This window comes from Garra rufa, chromosome 24, assembly GCF_049309525.1.
Source record: "Garra rufa chromosome 24, GarRuf1.0, whole genome shotgun sequence".
Lineage (NCBI taxonomy): Eukaryota > Metazoa > Chordata > Actinopteri > Cypriniformes > Cyprinidae > Garra > Garra rufa.
The window spans coordinates 32704420-32726571 of NC_133384.1; the positions used below are offsets into that span (position 1 = coordinate 32704420).

A 22152-nucleotide genomic window follows, 5' to 3' on the forward strand; every position below is an offset into this window, starting at 1 on the left:
AAATGTTAATATCAGTTGAATGCAAACAGATATATCGTAATATCAAAGGGAAGAAGTCCATCTTTCTAATGACCTGCTGAAACATTTTCAGCTGGAAACGTAATGCTAAAATGTTCGAAATTCATCCGCTCGCATAATGGCTTGCGTTTGAGTCTGTTTCCCCTCTGGAGGATATAGCGAGGTTTTTAATGTTAAATACTTGAATTGAAGTGGACGTCCACTCGTCAAAGTTCCTCTCATCCTGCGTTTTCAAAGTCTGGAAGGAGAAGATAGGTCAGTGGAGTCTGTCAGCTCGCGTATTTGAGTTTGGATATCTGTGACGGGGCGGTTAAGGTGGAAGTGGCCGACACCACGGGGGCCATGGCGGCGTTTCGGCTGCTCACGAACATGGGATCTAAACAAGCCACTTTGGCAGCGAAGAAGGCGTGGATGCAGTGGAGAACCGCGAAGAGGTTGGAGAACTCCAGCTCCTGGAGAAAAAATAAGAGGAAGCCTCAAGCAGAAATCAAATCAAACTTGGCGCATGAAAGTGCTTACACTTACAGCCTACAGGGGGGAATATAATCAAATAGGAAATTCATATAAACATGCTTTATTTTTATCTCTTTCCTTTAGCTATTTCTTTTTGCACTGGTGAGATTATGATGTTTTTTGAAAAGTTTTGAGGTTGCCATGAAGTGTATGCTATGCTGATGATCCATAGAGGAGTTATACTTTTTCATAGTATTAAAATGCTAAAGAGTGAGAAAAAAAGAATTTAAAAAAAGTTACATTAAATTCTTAAGTTAAATTGAATTAAAAACTTGGTAATTGTTGAAATAGTCTTAGCAAAACAAAAGTGTCAGATGTCCCCACCCAAAAAAAGGTTAAAATTAATGTCTGTTTAATTAATTAAGATTATTAATGCATATTAATGCAGTAAAAAAAAAAAAAAATCACCTAAAAAACATGGAAGCTGTTAAATTAGTTTTAGCAAAACAAAGGTGTCAAATGTTTTTTTTTTTTTTTCAAAAAAATAAATAAATAAAAAAGTTAGCAAAACAAAGGTGTCAGATGTTTGTTTTAAATAAAAAAACAAAAAGTTAAATGAAATTATTAAATGAAATGAACTGAAATTAAATTAAATTAAATTAAATTAAAAACTTGGTAGTTGTTAAATTAGTCTTAGCAAAACAAAAGTGTCAAAATTTTCCAGCAGAAACAAACAAAAAAAGGGGAAAAAAGTTACATTAATTTCTTAAATTAAATTAAATAAAAATGTGGTAGTTGATACATTAGTTTTACCAAAACAAAGGTGTCAGATGTTTTTTTTTTTTTTTTTTTAGAAAAAAAAAAAACAATAAAAAAAGGTTATAATAAATGTTTAATGTTTAATTAATTAAGATTATTAATGTATTAAATTGTTCAGGTAAATCATTAAATTAAAACTTGGTAGTTGTTAAATTCAGATGTTCAGAAGTTAAATGTTTTTTTTTTTAAGTAAAAAAAAATGTTACATTAAATTAAATTAAAAACTTAGTAGTTTTTAAATTAGTCTTAGAAAAACAAAAGTGTCCGATTAAAAAAAAAAAAAAAAAAAAAAAAATATATATATATTTATATATACATATTTTTTTTATTAAATTACATGAAAAATTTGGTAGTTGATACATTAGTTTTACCAAAACAAAAGTGTCAGATTTTTTTTTTTATTATTTAAAAAATGTTAAATTAAATTAAATTCAAATTCAAATTAAATTGAATTAAAAACTTTGTAGTTGTTGAATTAGTCTTAGCAAAACAAAATTGTCAAATGCCCCCACCCAAAAAACATTCGTGTTTATTATTTAATTAATTAAGATTATTAACGTATTAAATTGTTCATGTAAATCATTCAATTAAATTAAAATTAAAAATTCTAAACTTGGTAGTTGTGACACACAACAGATAACACAAACAGAGTAAACTTACCTTTGCTTCAATAAGTTTTGTGTCTTGATTCTGGAACAGGAACTTGATTTTGCTCTTGCCGTCATCTGATGATCCTTTCAGCTGAGAGAATTTATATCGCCACAGCACTGCCTATAATAAAGGGTTAAATTATAGGTCATATTATTAACTCTATAAACATGAAAAAGTATCTAAATTTAACCATAGAATTTTGGAAAAATACTTTTCAAATTTCAACAATATTTGCATTGATATTTCATGCCCATCAAGCGGTCGTTTACTACATTTTTCACTCTTTTGACAATGGAATTTCTTATAATTATTTTACATATTTCAGACAAATAATACAAGCACATCACACACAAAACAATCAAGGCTTCTCATATTTGTGATTTATTTTCTCATATCTTATCTGACTGGTTTAATAGTATAAAATACCAAATATAAAATATCATATTACTAGATAACATATATAAACATCTGATACTGAATTTTTCATTGGACTAAAGGTTGATAGGAGATTTTATGCTCACCAATACTGTATTTATTCAATACAAAATACAGTAAAAACAGTTACATTGTGAAATATTATTACAATTGAAAATAAGTGTTTTTTAAAATGTAATTTATTTCTGTGATCTAAAGCTGAGTTTTCAGCATCATTACTCCAGTCTTAAGTGTCACATGATCCTTTAGAAATCATTCCAATATGCTGATTTGCTGTTCAAAAATGTCTAAATTTGCGCTTTATATTTTTGTGAAAAACGTGACATTTTTCAGAATTTTTGGAAGAATAGAAATCGGAATCTGAATATCTTGAAATTTTTATTTACTCCTGTAATATTAAAGCATCATTACTCCAGTTACATGATCCTTCAGAAATCATCCTAATATTCAGATTTGCTGCACAAAAAACATCTAATATTATTATTATGTTGAAAACAGCTGAGTAGAACATTATTGCAACATTATAAATGTCTTTATCTTCACTTTTGATAAATTTAAAGCATCCTTGCTAAACAAAAGTATAAATTTTTAGAATTTCTTTTTAGAATTAAAATTATTCAGATTAATGCTGATCTTTGGATCTTTTGGATTCATCAAAGAATCCTGAAAAAAACATGTTACTCAACTGTTTTAAATATTGATAATAATAATGATAAAAAATGTTTCTTGAACAGCAAATCAGCATCTATTAGAATGATTTCTATAGGATCATGTGTCACTAAAGACTGGAGTAATTCTGCTGAAACTTCAGCTTCGAAATCACTGGAATAAATTACATTTTAAAATATATTAAAACAGAAAGCAATTTTAAATAGTATTTTAAATAGTGCAAATATTTCAGAATTTTACTCTTTTTGCTGTACTTTGGATCAGATAAATGCAGGCTTGGTGAGCAGAAGAGACTTCTTTAAGAAACATTACAAATCTTACTGTTCAAATACTTTTGACTGGTAGTGTAAGGCATTTTTTGTTTGAATATTGTAATAAAATGGACAGAATTTGAAATCTGAGACACTGTTTCATATCAAAAGTAACAAAGCACAAAGCTTTTTGAGGTTTACTTGATCTGACACAGGCTTCCATTCCCTTATTCATTAACTGAAAACAGGCTAGACTAATCGACCCTTGGGATTTAAGAATCAATATAAATTTGTAATCGTGTGTATATTATTTAAAAAAAAAAAAACATACAAATACAGCCAGTATAGAGGTACAGCTAATATAGAGGGTTTGCACTTATGTCACGATTTGGTCAGTTACCTGGATGCATGGCCATATTGGCGATACTCAGATGTAAACAACAGCATTGATTGCATGGTTAATGTACTACTGAATAGTTGTTCTGCTAATTCATGCTGTCTAAACCACAAAAAAAAAAAACACGTGGAAGCTGCTAAATCATATAGAGAAGGACTAAGTAAGCAGAAAAGGACGTAATATTTTGACAAACTAAAGTTAAAAGGTGGTAAAGATACGTATGAGCCAGTGTTGTTTTCGTCAACGATGACGATGACGAAATCATTTCGTTGACGCCACTTTTTTTCATGACGATAACGAGACGATGACGAGATAAAAATGGCTCGTTGATGACTAAAACATGACAAGACGTGTGTGAGTTTTCGTTGACGAGACGAGAATAGACGATAATGTTAGTGGGTGGTCCGTCAGACGTTTAAAATGCATAACATTTCTGCTTATTGTGCATGCCAATTAAAACCGGAAAATATCTGCCGCTATGGCAAGCCGTTTTAGCATTAAATACTCTTTGCTATACTAGTATGGCAAGCCGTTTTAGCATTCCATCCTTGTTTGTCTTTTATGTTTTAAAACATTCCTTCATTATTGTAATTATTGGTGAAAATAGTCGATCCGGAAGCTCACATTGTGTTGAACTATAGATCTGCTATTTTCAGAACTTACAAGTGACACTACCAAACGGCAAAATACTTACTGACCTACATTAATTTGTTAAAAGACTACTTTTTCCCCTTTTTTGACTAAAACTAGACTAAAACCTTTTTGACTTTTCGTCGACTAAAACTAGACTAAAACCTTTTTGACTTTTCGTCGACTAAAATTGGACTAAAACTATCACATATAGAAGTGACTAAAATTTGACTAAAACTAATAAGCATTTTAGTCCAAAAGACTAAGACTATGACTAAATCTAAGATGGTTGTCAAAAACAACACTGGTATGAGCAGTATTAATTAAGATATTAGCCTAATATTTCACATACTTGAATGGAAATGATAAGCACAAACACGATTGTTGTCAGGATTCTTGCCCTTAAAATCCTGGTTCAGTTTGGCCAACCACAAACGCCGGTTTTTTGCACTCTTCTCCTTGATTTGTCATAACTTTTGTCAGTCTATAGTACCCCAAATGTTTTTCCTGCTCTGACCGATTAGTAAAGTCCAAAACGTGACAGTAATTGACCATTTTCAGCAGCAATAATCAGCTAAATATGCAAGTTTAGTTCAGTTCAGTGGCATTGTTTACATTCAATACCACCAAACAGACAAATATTGCTATATGTTTACCTAACATTCAGTTGATAGATGAGGAGTGTCAATAATAAAGAAGAGAGGTTTCTATGAATGTTTGAAGGTTGCACGTCTTACTTTTGTGGCGGCGTCGAAGCAGACGAAGCCCATGCTGAAATCGATGGTGAGTCCCATGAGATGACTGTCCACAATGCAAGCGTATGTTTTACACTGAAACGGGAGACACTTGGCACTGTTAATCAGACAAACTGGCAGACTCAAACATCTCCTCCATCTCTTAAATGTTTAATTAGGATGATAAGTGTCGTACATAATTATTTTGGGAGAAAAATAAACAGAAGCGATTTTTTGGCACGATGCGTGGTCAGGGTTTTGCCGCATTAGTTTGGTTTAGCGGGACAAATTGGCAGCGATTTTATTCGTGCCACCCTTGTTTTCCATCAATGTGAAACAGTTGCGAGAAATTGTCCTGCTTTTGTCTTGCTAGAATGTGGAAGACAGATTTGCTGTAGTGTGAGTACTTGCTTATTGCTTAATGTACTTCAAATATACATACAGTACAGACCAAATGAATGAGAAGGTGTGTCCAAATGTTTGGTTTGTACTGTAGATATGAATTCAACTGGTAAAAGTTATTTTTTTTTTACTTTTAAAACTGGATTTTCCAAAAGATGGGCAAAAATCTTACACTAAACCATGTGAAATTATCCATGTTATCCCCATGAATTAAAGTTAGAAATGTGGGTCTTTTATAAAGTGAATTTTACATAAAAAAGCAGTTTTTGTATAAAACCCCATTTAAAAAATATGTATTTATTAATTTATATATATTTAAAAAATATCACTAACCCACTGAAAACTGCACAAATGTAGAGTAAAAACTTTAATAAACAGAAAAATATACAGTACAGACCAAAAGTTTGAAACTACTGCCAATTTTGATCCAGCGAGAACAAAATCTCTATTGAACGACAGTTTTTACACTAATAATGTTCAATTTGCCTACTAATAAAGTAATAATAAAGTTTCATTTGTCTACTAATAATGTCTAATAATGTATATAGCAGTAATAATTTTGTTTCACTGATATACTATTATAGTTTTTGTTAAAACATTTAATTAGACTTTCTGTTTTCACTTTAATCTTAGTTCAAGTTTAAGTAATTTTGTCTTTATAAAAGTCTTTATAGTTTTTATTAATTTGTATTGATTATTTTTGTGCATCAATAAGAATAATATTTAATTAATTAAATAATATGATAAAATTATTCTTATTAAATAATAAGTTTTTGTTACACTTTATAATAAGGTTGCATTTGTTAACATTAGTTAACATGAACTAACAATGAAAAATAATTCTAAAACATTTATTAATCTTAGTTAATGTTTGTTTCGTTTAACATTATTTAATGGACCTGAGCTTACATCAACTAATGATGAACAGTTATATTTTTTATTAACTGTTAACTACTCATTATTAGTTCATTTTAGTTAATGTATTAAGTAACATTAACTAATAGGAACTTAATGTAAAATGCTACTAATTTTTAAATTAAATAAAATAAAATAAAGTTTAACTTTTTTTTTGGAGAAAAACATCTGCCACTTTTGTTTTGCTAAGACTATTTTTTTGTCTGTTTAAAACCTTTGTTTTGCTAAATTTAATTTAACAACTACCAAGTTTTTAATTTAATTTAATAATTTAATTTAACTTTTTGTTTTCTACTTTTTTTGGGGAAAAAAAAATTGACACCTGCGTTTTAGTAAAACTAATGTAACAACTACTAAGTTTTAATTTAATTTAATTTAATTTTTTAACTATTTTAGTTTGTTTTTCTGGAAGAAAAACATCTGACAATTTTGTTTTGCTAAGCTTAATTTAACAACTACCAAGCTTTTAATCTAATGATTTAATTGAACATTTAATTTTTTTTTTTTTTTTGCTAAAACAAAATTTTATTCAATACATTAATAATTTAATTTAATTTAGCTTAATTTTTTTGAGAAAAAAACAAACCAAAAACATCTGACACCTTTGTTTTGCCAAAAATAATTTAACAACTACCAACTTTTACATTTAAATTAATTTAATAATTTAATTTAATATATGAATAACTGAATTTAATTTAACTTTTTTTTTACTTTATTTCTTTTTTTTTTTTTTAATCATCTGACACCTTTGTTTTGCTAAGACTAATTTAACAACTACCAAGCTTTTAATTTAAAGATTTAATTGAACAATTTAATAGATTTATAATCTAATTTAATTAAATTCTTTAATTTAATTTAATTTTACTTAAAAAAAAAAAACATCTGACACCTTTGTTTTGCTAAGACTAATTTAACAACTTGCATTTATGTATCCTAAATTCACATAATGAAATAATATTTTTACACTTTTCTGCATCATTTTGACACAATTACAGATTGACTGGAAATTATTATTAATTTAATCATCATAAACATTTTACAGACACTTTTGCTCAGTCAGTAAAAAATCATACACAGACTGAAAAATGTGACAATCTGAAAATGATCATTTTAGCTTTCAACTTGTTAGTACTCATATTTCCATTATGGATTGTCATATTTTTGTTTGAAAGTTTGGGTCTGGGACAAGGATAAAACCATAAAACTTAAATCCATAAATACCATCTGGCAAAAAATAGCTTAAATATGACCTTCATATAACAAAAAAAGTTGAAATCTGTTTTGATACAAAAACAACAGCTGGCACATAAAAGTGGCCGTCGCTGAAGAAACACTCAATCAGCAGGTCAAACCCAGAATTAGATTACATTAATGTCGCCAAACAAAATGTGTTTTCGTAGTGTGTTTGCGAACAATGTGTTTCCTTCAAGTAGTGAATAACAAATCACATTTAATCTGTTTTTGGCTCTGCCTCAATCGCTCAGAGTTTGTGTTGTTCAGATGGCAGCCAACATTGTCTGGCAGGTGCAGTTTTATTCGCCACGATCTGATCTCAGCTCTGCTGGGTTTGTTTATCGTGCCAAGAAGACAGAAATCTGCAGGAGCGAGACGTAACAGCGCCGCTGATATTCCCTCATTTCATTTCGCTCACATTCAAAGTTTCATTTAGTCTGCCTAAGCAATTAAATTTGAGTTAGATTAGGCTATCTTTGCACACTCCGGCAGGTTCAGTACCTGTATTCGTTCCACTTCGAAGAAAGTCGCCATCTGAAAGGCTTTCTCCCACAGAAGCAGGTCACATTCCAGCTCCACGCTGAAGAAGATGTCCTCGCCTGAGTCCGTCTGAACGCTGAAGCAGTGCTTCCGCTTGTCCACCAGCTCGTTGTCCTAAAATAATTAATTTAAGTTAAGAAAAGTTAAAACTTAATCTTAAAAATGCGACAAATATGTCTTTAACTTCTTTAAACATGAAAAAGACTTCAAATAGACTATCTAACTATATAACCTATATAATTTATTAAAAAATATAATATACAAATATAAAATATAGTTTTTAAACTATTTAAATTGTGCCTGTAAAGTTAATGATTTTTGATTGGATTCATGTCAATTCTCATTTCGATTTCTGAAGGATCATGTGACACTGAAGACTGGAGTAATAAGGCTGGAAATTCATCTTTGCATCACAGAAATAAATTACATTTTAAAATATATTCAAATAGAAATGAGTAAAAAGGTAATAATATTTCGCAATATTTATTGTAACTTTTATAAAATAAATGCAACCTTGATGAGCATTAGAGACTTCATTAAAACCTTTTCCATCCGCCTTTATGGAAAAAATGAGCTGAACTAATATTCAAAACATACTTTGAGTCAGTCAAAAAAATATATTTTTTAATATATAACATAAAATGCACTAAAATGCATTTGTAAGTAAGAAAAAGGGAAGAATATTAAATATTTATTTTTCAATTTTCTTCAGTTTTGCAATTATAAATGGGTTTTAAATTAAATGTGGCTTCTTCTATATATATATATATATATAAACAACTTTTTAAAAAAAACAAAATCTAAAAATAATACTAATATTATAAATAAACAAATAATCTGAATACATTTTTTCATTAAAAAGGATTCAGATCCTTTTTAATGTATTAATATGTTTCTGGCCTTTTTACGTGTTACTCTAAAGAATTTAAAAAAATAATAATATAACAAAAAAAAATATTAATAAATATTTTTTTTAATTATAAAATAATTAAGACAAATACAAAAATAATATTAATGCTTTTAATGAATAATTTGGATAGTAATACTAATTTGGATTTAAAGACATGAATAAAAATGTAATAAAACAATTATATTTAATAATAATATTATTATTATTATTAATCGAGCAGATCCTTTTTAATTTCTTAATATGTTTCTGGCCTTATTGCATGTTACTTCAAATATTAAAAAAAAATAATAATATTAAAAATATATATTAATAAATTATACAAAATAATTATAAAATAATTACAATACTTACAAAAATATTATTTATGATTTTAATTAATAATTTGAATAGTAATAATAGTAATAATTTGGATAGTAATAATTTGGATTAAAAATAAACATAAAAAATGTAATAAAACAATTTAATAATAATAATTTTTAATTTCTTAATATGTTTCTGGCCTTATTGCATGTTACTTCAAAAAAACGTTTTTGTAATAATATTACAAAAAATATATTAATAAATTATACAAAATAATTATAAAAATTACAAAAATAATATTAATAATTTTAGTGAATAATTTGGATAATAATAATAATTTGGATTTAAATAAATAATAAAAATGTAATAAAACAATTATATTTAATAATAATAATAATAATAATAATAAGACAGCAGATCCTTTTTAATTTCTTAATGTTTCTCGCCTTATTGCATGTTACTCCAAAGAAAAAAAAACTTTTTTAATTACACAAAAAAATATTAATAAATTATAAAATATATATAAAATAATTCTAACAATTACAAATAATATTAATATTTTAGTGAATAATTTGGATTTAAAGAAATAATAAAAATTGTAATAAAACAATTATATTTATTATTATTAATAATAATAATAATAATAAGAGAGCAGATCCTTTTTAATTTCTTAATATGTTTCTGCCGTTATTGCATGTTACTCCAATAAAAATATATTAATAAATTATAAAAAAAAAATTATAAAATAAAATAAATGATTAGTATAAATGATTTTTCATGAACAATTGTTTAGATTCAAAGAAATAGATAAAAATTTAATAAAATAATTATATTAAATAATAATAGTAATAAAGCAGATCCTTTTTACTTTCTTAATATGTTTCTGGCTTTATTGTATGTTACTCAAAAAACAGTTTTGGTAATAATATAAAAAATAAATATATATATATTCATAAATTATTAAAAGAAAAATAAATAAATAGGAAAATAATTATAACAATTACCAAAAAATACATTTGAAAAAATGACATTAAAAGAATGTAATAAAACACTTATATGTATTATTATTATTATTATTATTATTAATGAATGGGTTTTAAATTAAATGTGGCTTCTTATTTATATAAACTAAACTAATTATTACTCAATAAAAAGCACAGAACAAGAACAAAAACCTGTAGGATGACACTGATTTATCCCAGACTAAATATTTTGATACCATCCCAGTATTTATTTGTAAGTCTTGACACAGGTGTCACATGTAATGTGTGAAATCCCAAAGCACTTGAGCTCTTACCTTCAGTATCTTGAACATGATCTCGTAGACGGTGAAGCTCTTCTCGGCTCTGGTCCAGTCCCAGGTGGTGACCTAGAGGAGTTTAGACGGCTGTCAGTCTGCTGAAGTCGTCACACAGACACACAGTGCATTATTGAGCTCAGTCAGTGAGCGCCAGATTAGCTCTGGGTCAGTCGCTCTCGCTGCGGCCCTCCAGGGATGATTCAAATGCTACATGAAGTAAACAACATCCTGCTCGCTGATGAAAGAGGGGAAAAACCCCTGAGATCTGACTCACGGCGAGCAGCGGCAGTAACCGCTAATACCCAAAGGCCAGTGAAGATGGATCATGACGGAAGAGAGAACTCACGAGTGTTTTCTTCTGACTGAAGTGGCTCTGAGCAAAGTTTCCAAATGTCAGAATACCAGTCAAAAACTCACTGCTTGAGTAAACACATACACACACACACACACACACACACACACACACACACATACACACACTGACACAGACATTAGGTGATCATCTGAAGACCATCCTGATGTATGAAAAAAAGACATAATAAAGAGGTAATGAATATTATTATTAATAAGATAATAACAAAAACATTATAAAAAATAATATATTTTTATTAAACAATAAAACATTTGGATAAATTTAATGAATTTAATATATATAAATCCAATAATAATAAAAATAATAATAATAATATATAATAATAATAATAATAATAATAACAAAAAATAAAATACATAATACACATTATAAAAATAATATAAATATTAAGAATAAACAAATAATTATTGCACATAATTATAAATGAACAAACAATTTGAATACATTCAATGAATTTAATAAATGAATGTAATAATAATTATTATTATTCTTTTTACTTTATGATCAGATTTTTGTGTATGATTCATCACAGCATGTTTAAAAAAAAAAAAACGTTTTTCCAAGAAAAAATAAACATAACAAAAAATAAATAAATATAAGAAATGTTAAAATAATAATAATAATAATAATAATAATAATAATAATAATAATAATAATAATAATGTACTTAATGTTACTTAATGTTTTCAATAATATTACATAATATATATTACATTATATATAGAATTTGGATAGATATAAATAAATAAATAAATAAATAAATAAATAAATAATAATAAAACTATTATATTTATCAATAATAATAATAATATTTCATGTTTCTCCAAAGAAAAAAATGTTTTTTATAATATTGCAAAAAAGTATATTCATACATTTTAGAAAATAATTATAATAATTACAAAAATAATATTTATATTTATTATATAATTTTTTTAAATAAATAATAATTTTGATGGACTTAATAATTGATAAATAAATAGATATAATAAAACTATTAAATTTAATAATAATAATAATAATGATAATAATAATAATAATAATAATAATAATAATAACAACAACAATCCTTTTTACTTTCTTAATATGTTTCTGACCTTATTTCATGTTACTCCAAAGAAAAAAGTTTTTATGATATATTATATATAGATTTATGATAAAATAATAATAATTTACCATTTTACTTGAAAACAATTATATTTATTATTAATAATAATAACAACAACAACAACAACAACAACAACAACAACGATAATAATAAAACAATCCTTTTTACTTTCTTAATATGTTTCTGACCTTTTTTTTATACCAAAAAGTTTTTAACAGTATTACAAAAATATTAATTAATATTAATTATAAAAAACAATTATACTAATTACAAAAATAATATGTTTTTTTAAATTAATAATAATGTGATGAAAATGAAATAAAATGATGGTCTCCATAATTGTTCATCAAAATGAAATCTGAAATGACTTTCTTTTTTGGAAAGGCCTCTTATTTTTCAACCTAGTGTTAAATAGAGACACGTTTCATAATCAACTCAACTCCCGTTTACAAAAATCAAGTCATCCTACATTTTGTCTACTTGAGTGTCCTTTGTTACTCAGAAATGTGTCTGTTCTGTTCTGAAAGTAATAGGTTCTGAACACCAACAAATACACAAAACATATCTTTTCAGCAGGACCATATCAGCCACAACTTGGCTTTGCGCACCTGAACTGTTCTCATGTCCAAAAGCGCTTTGAAATCCAAGTTTCTACTCAGTCCTTCCTGGAAGGCATCATGTCAAGTGTTTATTGCAAGCTGAAATAACCTGAGAGAGCCTTTGGACAAACTGCTGAGTGTTGTGAGTTCTCTCCAAAGTAATTTTGCATCTGCGTATCCCATAATAGGTTTTCACGTCCAAATTTTTGATCTTCCTCCCACTCCGCCGTCAAATTACGATTAATGGAAGATTGGATGAAGCTCTTTGATGTCTCCATCTCTTCAGGATAAATTAATTAAGTGGCGACATCTACAAGCACCAACTACAGCAATTTCATCAGGACCATACCATCTGATGTGAAACACGGGGGGAGACCGAGAGTTAAAAAAACACTATTATCAATGCTATCAATCTGCATATTAGGAGAGGTTTGGCTTTAATGAGACACTTTCCAGATTATCATTCATGGTCCATTCTAAATCATTTCTTAGAATTATGATAAAGGTGTTTAAATTAATTGCTGATTGTGTACGGAGATTAGGTTTTATTAAATGGAGGTGTTAGAGCATCAGGTTAGATGATTTAGCCTGCGGATGGCTGAACGGATTAATGGATTTCATAAAGTCGATGACAACTGGAGCAAATAATGTGGACGCCAACAGCTTGGGGGTGAAAATGGGCAGTTCTTTAATGAAATAATTCACTAAAAAAAATTATATTTACTCATTGTCATTCCAAACTCATACTGTATGCGCTGCAGCGTTATTTTAGTATTATTTACATTGTAATTTTTTATATGTGTTTATAACTGCTTTTGGTGTTTTTCATAGTTATGTTTATATTTAATGTAAGTTTATTTCAGTTAACACAATTATTTTTAATAGTTTTAGCACATTAAATATTTTTATTTAATTGAGTTGCCATGTCAGCATTTCTAGTTTTCATTTAAGTTTAAGTTATTTTTTTTAAAGTTCAAATAAAAAAAAAAAAATTTTTAAGTTTTTTTAAATTTATATTTTTTATTTGTTTCTTTAATTCAACTTTTTTAATTAACTAAAAGTTAAAATTTCACCTAATATTTATATTTTATTAATTTTAGCTTTATTTCTGTTAACAAAATTATTTTTAATTGTTTTTTAAAAGTAAAAAAATGTTTAAGTTCAATTTTTTAAAAGTTAAAAAAAATATTTTTTACAAATTAAGATGTTTAAGTTCAAAACTATGTTTAAGTTCAAAACTAAGTTTTTTTTATTTATTACGTTTTATTCATTTAAGCTTTATTTCTTTTTTAAGTTAAAAGTAAAAAGAAATTCTTTAAAAGTTAAAATCTAATATTTATATTTTATTTATTATTTATATTTATGCATAGCTGCCATGTCAGCATTTCAAATTTTCATTTTAATTTTTTGAAAGCAAATTTTTTTAAACTTCAAAATAAATAAATAAATAAATTTTAAAATAATTTTACAGTATATGTTTTTTTTGTTCAATCTATTTTTTAAAAGCTAAATTTTTTAAAGTTTAAAACTATTTTTTATTCATTTCTTAATAAAAATGTTAAACTTTGAATTTATTAAAATTTCATCTAATATTTATATTTTATTATTTAACTATTTCTGTTAACAAAATGTTTTTTTTATTGTTTTTAAATGTTCAAAAAAATAATTAAAACAATTTTTAAAAAGTTTTTTAAAAGTTTAAATGTTTAAATTTAAAACTATTTTTGATTCATTTTTTAAAAGTTACTATTTTAAATGTATTAAAAGTTAAAATGTCATCTAATATTTATATTGTATTAATTTATACTTTATTTCAGTTAAAAGATAAAAGCAAAAAAAAACATTTTCTTATTAATTTGTTAAAAATTCAAATTTCATCTAAGTATATATTTTTCATTTTAGCTTTATTTCAGTTCGCAAAATGATTTTTAATAGTTTTAGTTTACAATAATAGCACTGATATGCTGTTATATTTTCAAACAAGAATTTTTATTTAAACTTCTTTTATTTTATATTTTTATTTTATAAATGATTTTAAGTTAACAATGCTCACATTTGCTGCAAACAGGACAAAAAGCCCCATATAAGTAATCCACATTATTTCTGTGCTACATTATTGCTATGACTAAGTCATGCAATCGTTTTGTGTAAGCGTTTTAGTGTTTTACACTAAAAACAGCTTTTAAATGAGTGAGGAAATATGCATTTTTGGGTCAGGTATTCCTTTAAAAATTTTCAGTGCAATGAACTGCACTCAAGAAAAGTTTCAACAGGAGTTTGATGTGCTTTCATAATTGTTACTGCCAAAAGTTGCCCCAAGTAGAATAAATATTGCGTGTGTATACTAAATATAAAATCATATGAAAGTCAGCGACTGAAACAGAAAGACTCTTTATGCAGTAAATGATGCAGAAGAACTCACTGGAGGTGCGGAGAATTTGAAGAGAGATGAACCCCTCAAGGCAAGAAACTTTGGTGTGTACATTCGATCCTGAACAGAATCTTGTTCCTTCTCATCCACCCAGCCCATGTATATAATCTAAACCACAGAAAAGCACAAAAAGAGTGTCAAACAGGTTATAGAAGACGTTCCAAGTAATTAGTCGGCACAGAATTTCCAGGAAGAAACCCATTTCTCTATTCACCAATAATTAAATATAATTTAAAGCTTGATCATTTCAAATGTCAACTCTGCGAGGTCATAGACTAAAACCGGACACTGTGACCAAGTTTCTGTCAGTCTGTATGTGTCAAATCGTTTTGAGGAGCGAGGCGTCAGGCGATTCAGAGAATCTCAATGCCCTGTGAACTTGACTCTTGGTTTTCTGCGGTGCACATGCGTCACGCCGCATGAAGAAGACTGGCTCTGACAGAAAACATCATTGTGGGGCTTCATTCAAGTGTGCTGACCAAGCCGCTCGCTCTTTCAGGGCTTTATCTGGATCTCTGCAGGCTTTCTGTCACTCTTTCAAGGTCCAATTCACACCTTCGTAACAAGTCTGATTCTCTTTTCTTACCTGCTGGTTTACTGGAAAGTTTCGATTGATCTTCTTCACCTGCAACAGAGATTTAACAGATCAGACTTCTGAAAATGTGCGTACATAAAAATACATATTGAAAGAAATAGTTTATATTTAAAGGTCCCATATTGTACACATTTCTGGAGGTTTATTTTAGTTGTTGATGTCCTTAAGAATATATATTTGCGGTATAAGTCCCAAAATCCATCTCAATATATTTTTACAGCTCCTTTTTTAGGAGCTCTGTCAAAAACAGGTCGATTTTGGCCCATCTAATTAATATTCTTGAGCCTCTCTTCTGATTGGCCTGCTGTTTTCTGAGTGGCGCACAGCCAGGTCAACCACAAGTAACTACGGTCATGTATGCTGTAGCCTAGCCCAGAGCCATAGAGAGAGCCTAGCCTGCTGATACTCAACAGGATATTTCAGAATGATCATTAATGTTTCGTACTTTTTCAAACACCGAATGCAGTAAGCTACGTAACTGTTGCTTTAGTAAAGCCCCTTTCACAATGCGCGCTGATTCTGGAAAATTACGGGAACGAGCGCTGTGTGAACAAAGGCCAGAACCATAAAGGCAGTGTTGTAGTGATGATGCACGTTACCCTGCGACTCTTCACGACGAAAAAATATGTGCAAAGTGGAATGAAGCAGCGATCAGGGAGCTCCTCACTATCAGCGCTGAAGCACATATCCTTCATCAGGTTAGTTTCAGTTTAGTGAAACGTACGCATCGCATTACACCTCACATCCAAATGTCACATGTTTTTACGGGTTGTGTGTAAAGCATGCACAGATTCCAGAAAACAACTGTGAATGAACCAAATTAAACAATTCTGGAACAAATCATGGGACACATTATCCACATTTTCCGAAATGGCTGTGTGAAAGAGGCTGAAGTTGACGTGCCAGTGGTCTCTTATATTCACGTTGTTCAGAAGCCTGTGCAATGATGTGGTTTTGGCATCTATGGACTGAACAGGGTTTTCTCGACTTGTTTTTGTGTTGTTGTTGCTTAGTAATGGAATGGACACGATTTTCTCTGGGGGTTTCACAAAAGGAGGGTGGGACGTGATTGGTGCTCGGGGTGGTGACTGAAGGCGGTGACTGAGTAGATCGGACGTCACATCTGTACGGAAGTCACAGCGGCTCGTGAAAATGAACAGCTACTTTAAGCAGGCTGTGTGCAGTTTACTGTGAATTGACTGCTTTGAAACTCATATGGTAGTTACATAGCCCCTAGACCTCAGTTATCATGAAAAAAGCCAGGAGATTTCGATTTTGACAATATGGGACCTTTAATGTCCTTAAAATATATATTATAAATATCTAAAAATGTTTTTAAAGGTGATGTGTGCACTAAAAGAATTGCCAGATTAGATAAAAAAAAATGTTTGCATAATATTTCAAATTATCTTTATTTTTATATTTTCAGTTTTCATATTAATTGTAGTTTTTGTAATTTTGTTACATATATGTTGTTCATATTTATGTTCAGATTTAATGCATTTTTATTTCAGCAATTTTAGCATTTATTTGTGTAATTTAGTTATTTATTTTGTCATTTAGTCATTTTAACTTATTTTATTTAATTTTTAATTAGGTTTATTTAGCTGCCAAGGCAACATTTCAACAAGTTAATCATAATATTTTACATTTTAATATTTTACATAATATTTTACACATGAAATGTTTAATAATATTTACATATTCTAAAATATATACTGAAATATATAAAATAATGTGTATATTATTTATTTATATAACATTTAATATACACACACACACTAGTTTAAATATATTTCATATGGCTGTAATAACATAAATTTAAAATATATTTAAAGATAAAATGTGCAATATAATTAGATTATATAGTTAATTTTTAAATATGGATGCATTTTACAAATATATATTGAATTATTGAAAATAAATAAAAAACTTAAATGTACTTAAAAATAGATTTAAATATTTCAATATATTCAATTTAATATTTATATACTTTTAAATATATTTTACAATCTTTTTAGTAATAATATATATTAAGTAAATATGTTAAGCATAACATATATAAAATTGTAAAATATAAAAAGTAATAAATAGTTTAAATTTCTATTATTGTCTACTATGTCAATATATTATGTCATATATTTTTTACATTTATTTTTAAATATGCATATATTTTACAAATATATATTGCATGATAAAATATTAATATTAAATATAAAACATGTACTTTTAAATAAATAGATTTAAATAATTCTACGTATATTTAATATTAATTTACCTTTAAATATATTTTGCATTTAAAGGATAACTATTGCCAAAATGCAACCTGGGCTGTATTTTTTTTTACTGTAAAACGAGACAAACATATATCTAAAAGCATAATTACGACAAACGAGCCGTTTTTGAATAGTTATCCTTTAAGTTTATAACCATGGACATTTAAAATATTTAAAGATGATTTGTGGATTATAATTAAATAAAAAATAAATTAAAAAATAATGCTAAATGTATATATTTAAAAAAATATATATTAAATGATAAAATCTAAAAATATATATTTTTATGAACAGCTTTAATTATTTCTTTATATTCTTTTTTATATTTATCTACTAATACATTTATTTTACATCTGTTTAGAATAATATATATTTAAAATATATTGTGTCCATTATATTTTTTGGCATATTTTATATATATATATATATATATATATATATATACATACATATATATATATATTTTTTTTTTTCTAAATAAATAAATGTACTTAAATATTTCCATGTATTATACTTAAGATTTATAAAAATAAATAAATACATAATGAAAAATGTAAATATTTTAAATATATATATTTAATTATAAAATATGAAAAAATATATTTTCATGAATATGATTTAAATAATTCTACATATATATAATATTCATTTACCTTTAAATATATTTTGCATTTATGTTTATAATCATGTACATTTTAAAAATATAAAGATGATTTGTGGTTTATATTTATTTAAATAAATAAATAATGCAAAATGTATATATTTAAAAAATATATATTAAATTATAAAATCTAAAAATATATATTTTTATAAATAAATAGCTTTAATTATTTCTATATATTATTTTTATATTATTTAGTATTAAATTTATTTTACACTTGTTTAGAATAGTATATTCAAAGAATATGTGTCCATTATATTTTTTAAATATATATATGAAATATGAAGTAAATATAAATAATATTTTTTAAATAAATAGATAAATAAATATTTCCATATATTATACTTAATATTTACATATTAGTTATATTTATGTTTATGTTAACATATATTTAAAATACATTTCAATATAATATGTACACTACAAAGCAGACCCATGCATTTTGAAGTATGAAATCTGTGGAAATGCCTTGATTTCATAGCATTTTTTTCTACTTTTACATGTTACATTCATTCAGCAGATGCTTTTATTCAAAGTGACTTACAAATGAAAACATCTTAAGTAATTTCCTACACATATTTAAAAATACACATATTTAAATATTAAGACGTGGCTCCTTTAATAAACAGGTTTCATGAATGCTGTTCAAATCGACATCCGATTTTCTAGGCATCTCAATCATAAATCCTAACAGAAGGCCAGCGAAGTACAGCAATCTGCTTCCACAGATATAAAATAAAGCGTTCTGGTGATCACCGAATGACCTTTACAGTGTCTCAGGCCAATTATTCAAATAGCAGATAAAAGAACGGCATACATCTTGTGTGTTTCAGACCAACAGAGGTACTACTGTTCGTCCTGAGCCCAGGAGAATCGCTCCTGCTGAGAAAGCTTTATTCAAGATTAACATTCTCACTAGCTTCATTACCCACGTAACCCCGGCCAGTCTCCGCCGCCTCACAAATGACTCTAATCGTCCCATTTGAATGTGGAATAAGGTCTATTTTCCTCACAGGAAATGGACTGAAAGCTCATCCAGATGGTCCCTCGGCAGGATAATCCAAAGCAATGCTACACTACATTGTTGTGAGGAGCAAACTTATCATCTTCTTTGAGAGGATTTTTCGGCAAATGCTAAACACACTCAAAATAAATGAAACGCAAGATGGAGGATGGAGGATTTTTGTAGGGGGGCGCTTAAAAGCGAGTGATCTGGGCCACGAGGCACACGCTGCGCTCATTCGGTAATTAAGAGTGAAATCCTTCATTGTGTGGGAAATGCCATTTTAATGCCTTAATCTACTGCATTGAGGGGGATTACAACACATGACCTGCCTGGCGAAATGAAAATTTATGACGAATAGTTCACTGTCTTTTCGAATTACCTCCATCATTGAGGGTAAATGTAGTTTATCGTTGTCTGTTTGCTCAAATTGGTTCGGTACACTCTCTCCAGAGACAATGAAGCACTATAAATCAGCCAAGGTTGCACTGACACAGTTGCACAAAGATCATCCGGTCCAAACAAACCGCAGTACCTTGCGTTTTAGGTGTTTTTTTAACTTGTGGAGAAGCAATAGTGGAAGGCGGAATGGAAATGAAGGGAACAGAAGGAAGAAATGTCACGATTCATGCTGAATCACTGTAGGAGCATCATGACTGAATGTGTCAGAGAATGAGCGCTAGCCATTAAATCAGACTCCAGCGTTGTTAAAAAAAAACGTATATAAAAATTATTATATTGTGCTAAAAGACACAAAATCAAAAGGAAACAAATTTATGTTCATTTTTCAAATAGATTTTTAACTTAGCCGGTAATTTAGTAAATGCTGATGATATTTGATTTTTTTTGTATTATTAAAAAAGTTAAATAAAACCAATAGTGTCTCTGTATATAATATAAATTTATATACAAATACACATGCACACACACACACACACACACACACACACACACACACACACACACACACACACACACACACACACACACACACACACACACCACACACACACGCGCGCGCGCTCACACACACACACACACACACACACACACACACACACACACACACACACACACACACACACACACACACACACAAACATGTTGGGTTTACATGTTTTATGGGGACATTCCATAGGCGTAATGGTTTTTATACTGTACAACCGTATTTTCTATCGCCCTACACCTACCCTACACCTAAACCTAGCCCTCACAGGAGATTGTGCACACTTTTACTTCCTCAAAAAAACTCATTGTGCATGATTTATAAGCCTGTTTCCCTCAAGGTCAAAATGTACTGGTATTACTATCCTTGTGGGGACATTTGGGTCCCCATAACGTGATGAATACCAGGTACACACACACACACACACACACACACACACACTATTGTTCAAAAGTTTGGGAAATTTTATTTAAAAAAACAAAAACTTATATTCAGCAAGGATGCATTAAATGGATTCTATTCAATAAAGGAATACTCATTTTTTGTTTTATTTACATTTATAATAATCAGAAATGTTTCTTGAGCAGCAAATCTGCATATTAGAATGATGTTTTAAGGATCATGTGACTCTAAAGACTGGAGTAATGATTCTGAAAAGTATTCTTTGCATCACAGCAATAAATTATATTTTTAAATATATTCAAATACAAAACAGCCATTTTAAATTGTAAATAATATTTCACAATATTTCTGTTTTTTACTGTAATTTTTTTTATGAAATATATGCAGCCTAGGTGACCATAAAAGATTCTTTCAAAAACATAATAAAATCATACTGACTTCTAAATGCATTTAATAAATGCTGATAATATTTATATTTTCTATAATTAAAAAAATATAAATATACATATACATATATATATATATATATATTAGTGATGCGCGGGTCGGGGTTTTTTCAACCCGCGGGTCCCGCAATTATGAAATTATTTGGCCCGCCCAGCCCGCCCCGCAGTGCTGTGTCTATTTTTACAACCCGCCCCGCCCCGCACCCGCGACAATTAAATAGACATACTATGCATTGTAATGCAAATGAAAACCGAAAGTGCTTTTCGCCCTTTAAACTGGCAACAATACTGTAACGATTATGAATATGAACCATAAATCAAATCATATTAATAACAAGATAATCAGTGGTGTAACGTTAGTGGTGCCGGAAGAAATGTGGGTATATATGCTTCATTTATGAATATCGTTTTGAACTTTCTGTTTGAACGCATTCGTTTACTGGATTCCCTAGACTGAAAGGTTTAAAGGTTCACTGGTTTAAGGAAGTTCTGATCATGAAATCTGCTACTTTTTATTTGTAAGATATTGTTTTCGTTATTATGTACTGTTTAAAATGACTAGGGTGCAGGAGACGCAGCGGGCGCAATCACCAAATACATTTCAAAGCAAGCCGGCGCCACAGTCCTGACTACATCATTGCTGTCTTTATTGTGTGTT

At 28.1% G+C, this 22152-nt stretch overlaps 1 protein-coding gene across 1 annotated transcript; it reads right to left on the reverse strand.

The window, feature by feature from the left end:
- Positions 1 to 287: 287 nt before the first annotated feature.
- On the reverse strand, positions 288 to 20088 carry LOC141300286 (gamma-1-syntrophin-like). Its single transcript, XM_073830605.1, has 8 exons — positions 20083 to 20088; positions 15752 to 15790; positions 15157 to 15273; positions 10655 to 10726; positions 8109 to 8261; positions 5061 to 5153; positions 1951 to 2061; positions 288 to 470 (listed from the first exon to the last, which is right to left on the reverse strand). The coding sequence occupies exons 1-8, from the start codon at positions 20086 to 20088 to the stop codon at positions 288 to 290; spliced, it is 774 nt and encodes a 257-aa protein (XP_073686706.1).
- Positions 20089 to 22152: the final 2064 nt, after the last annotated feature.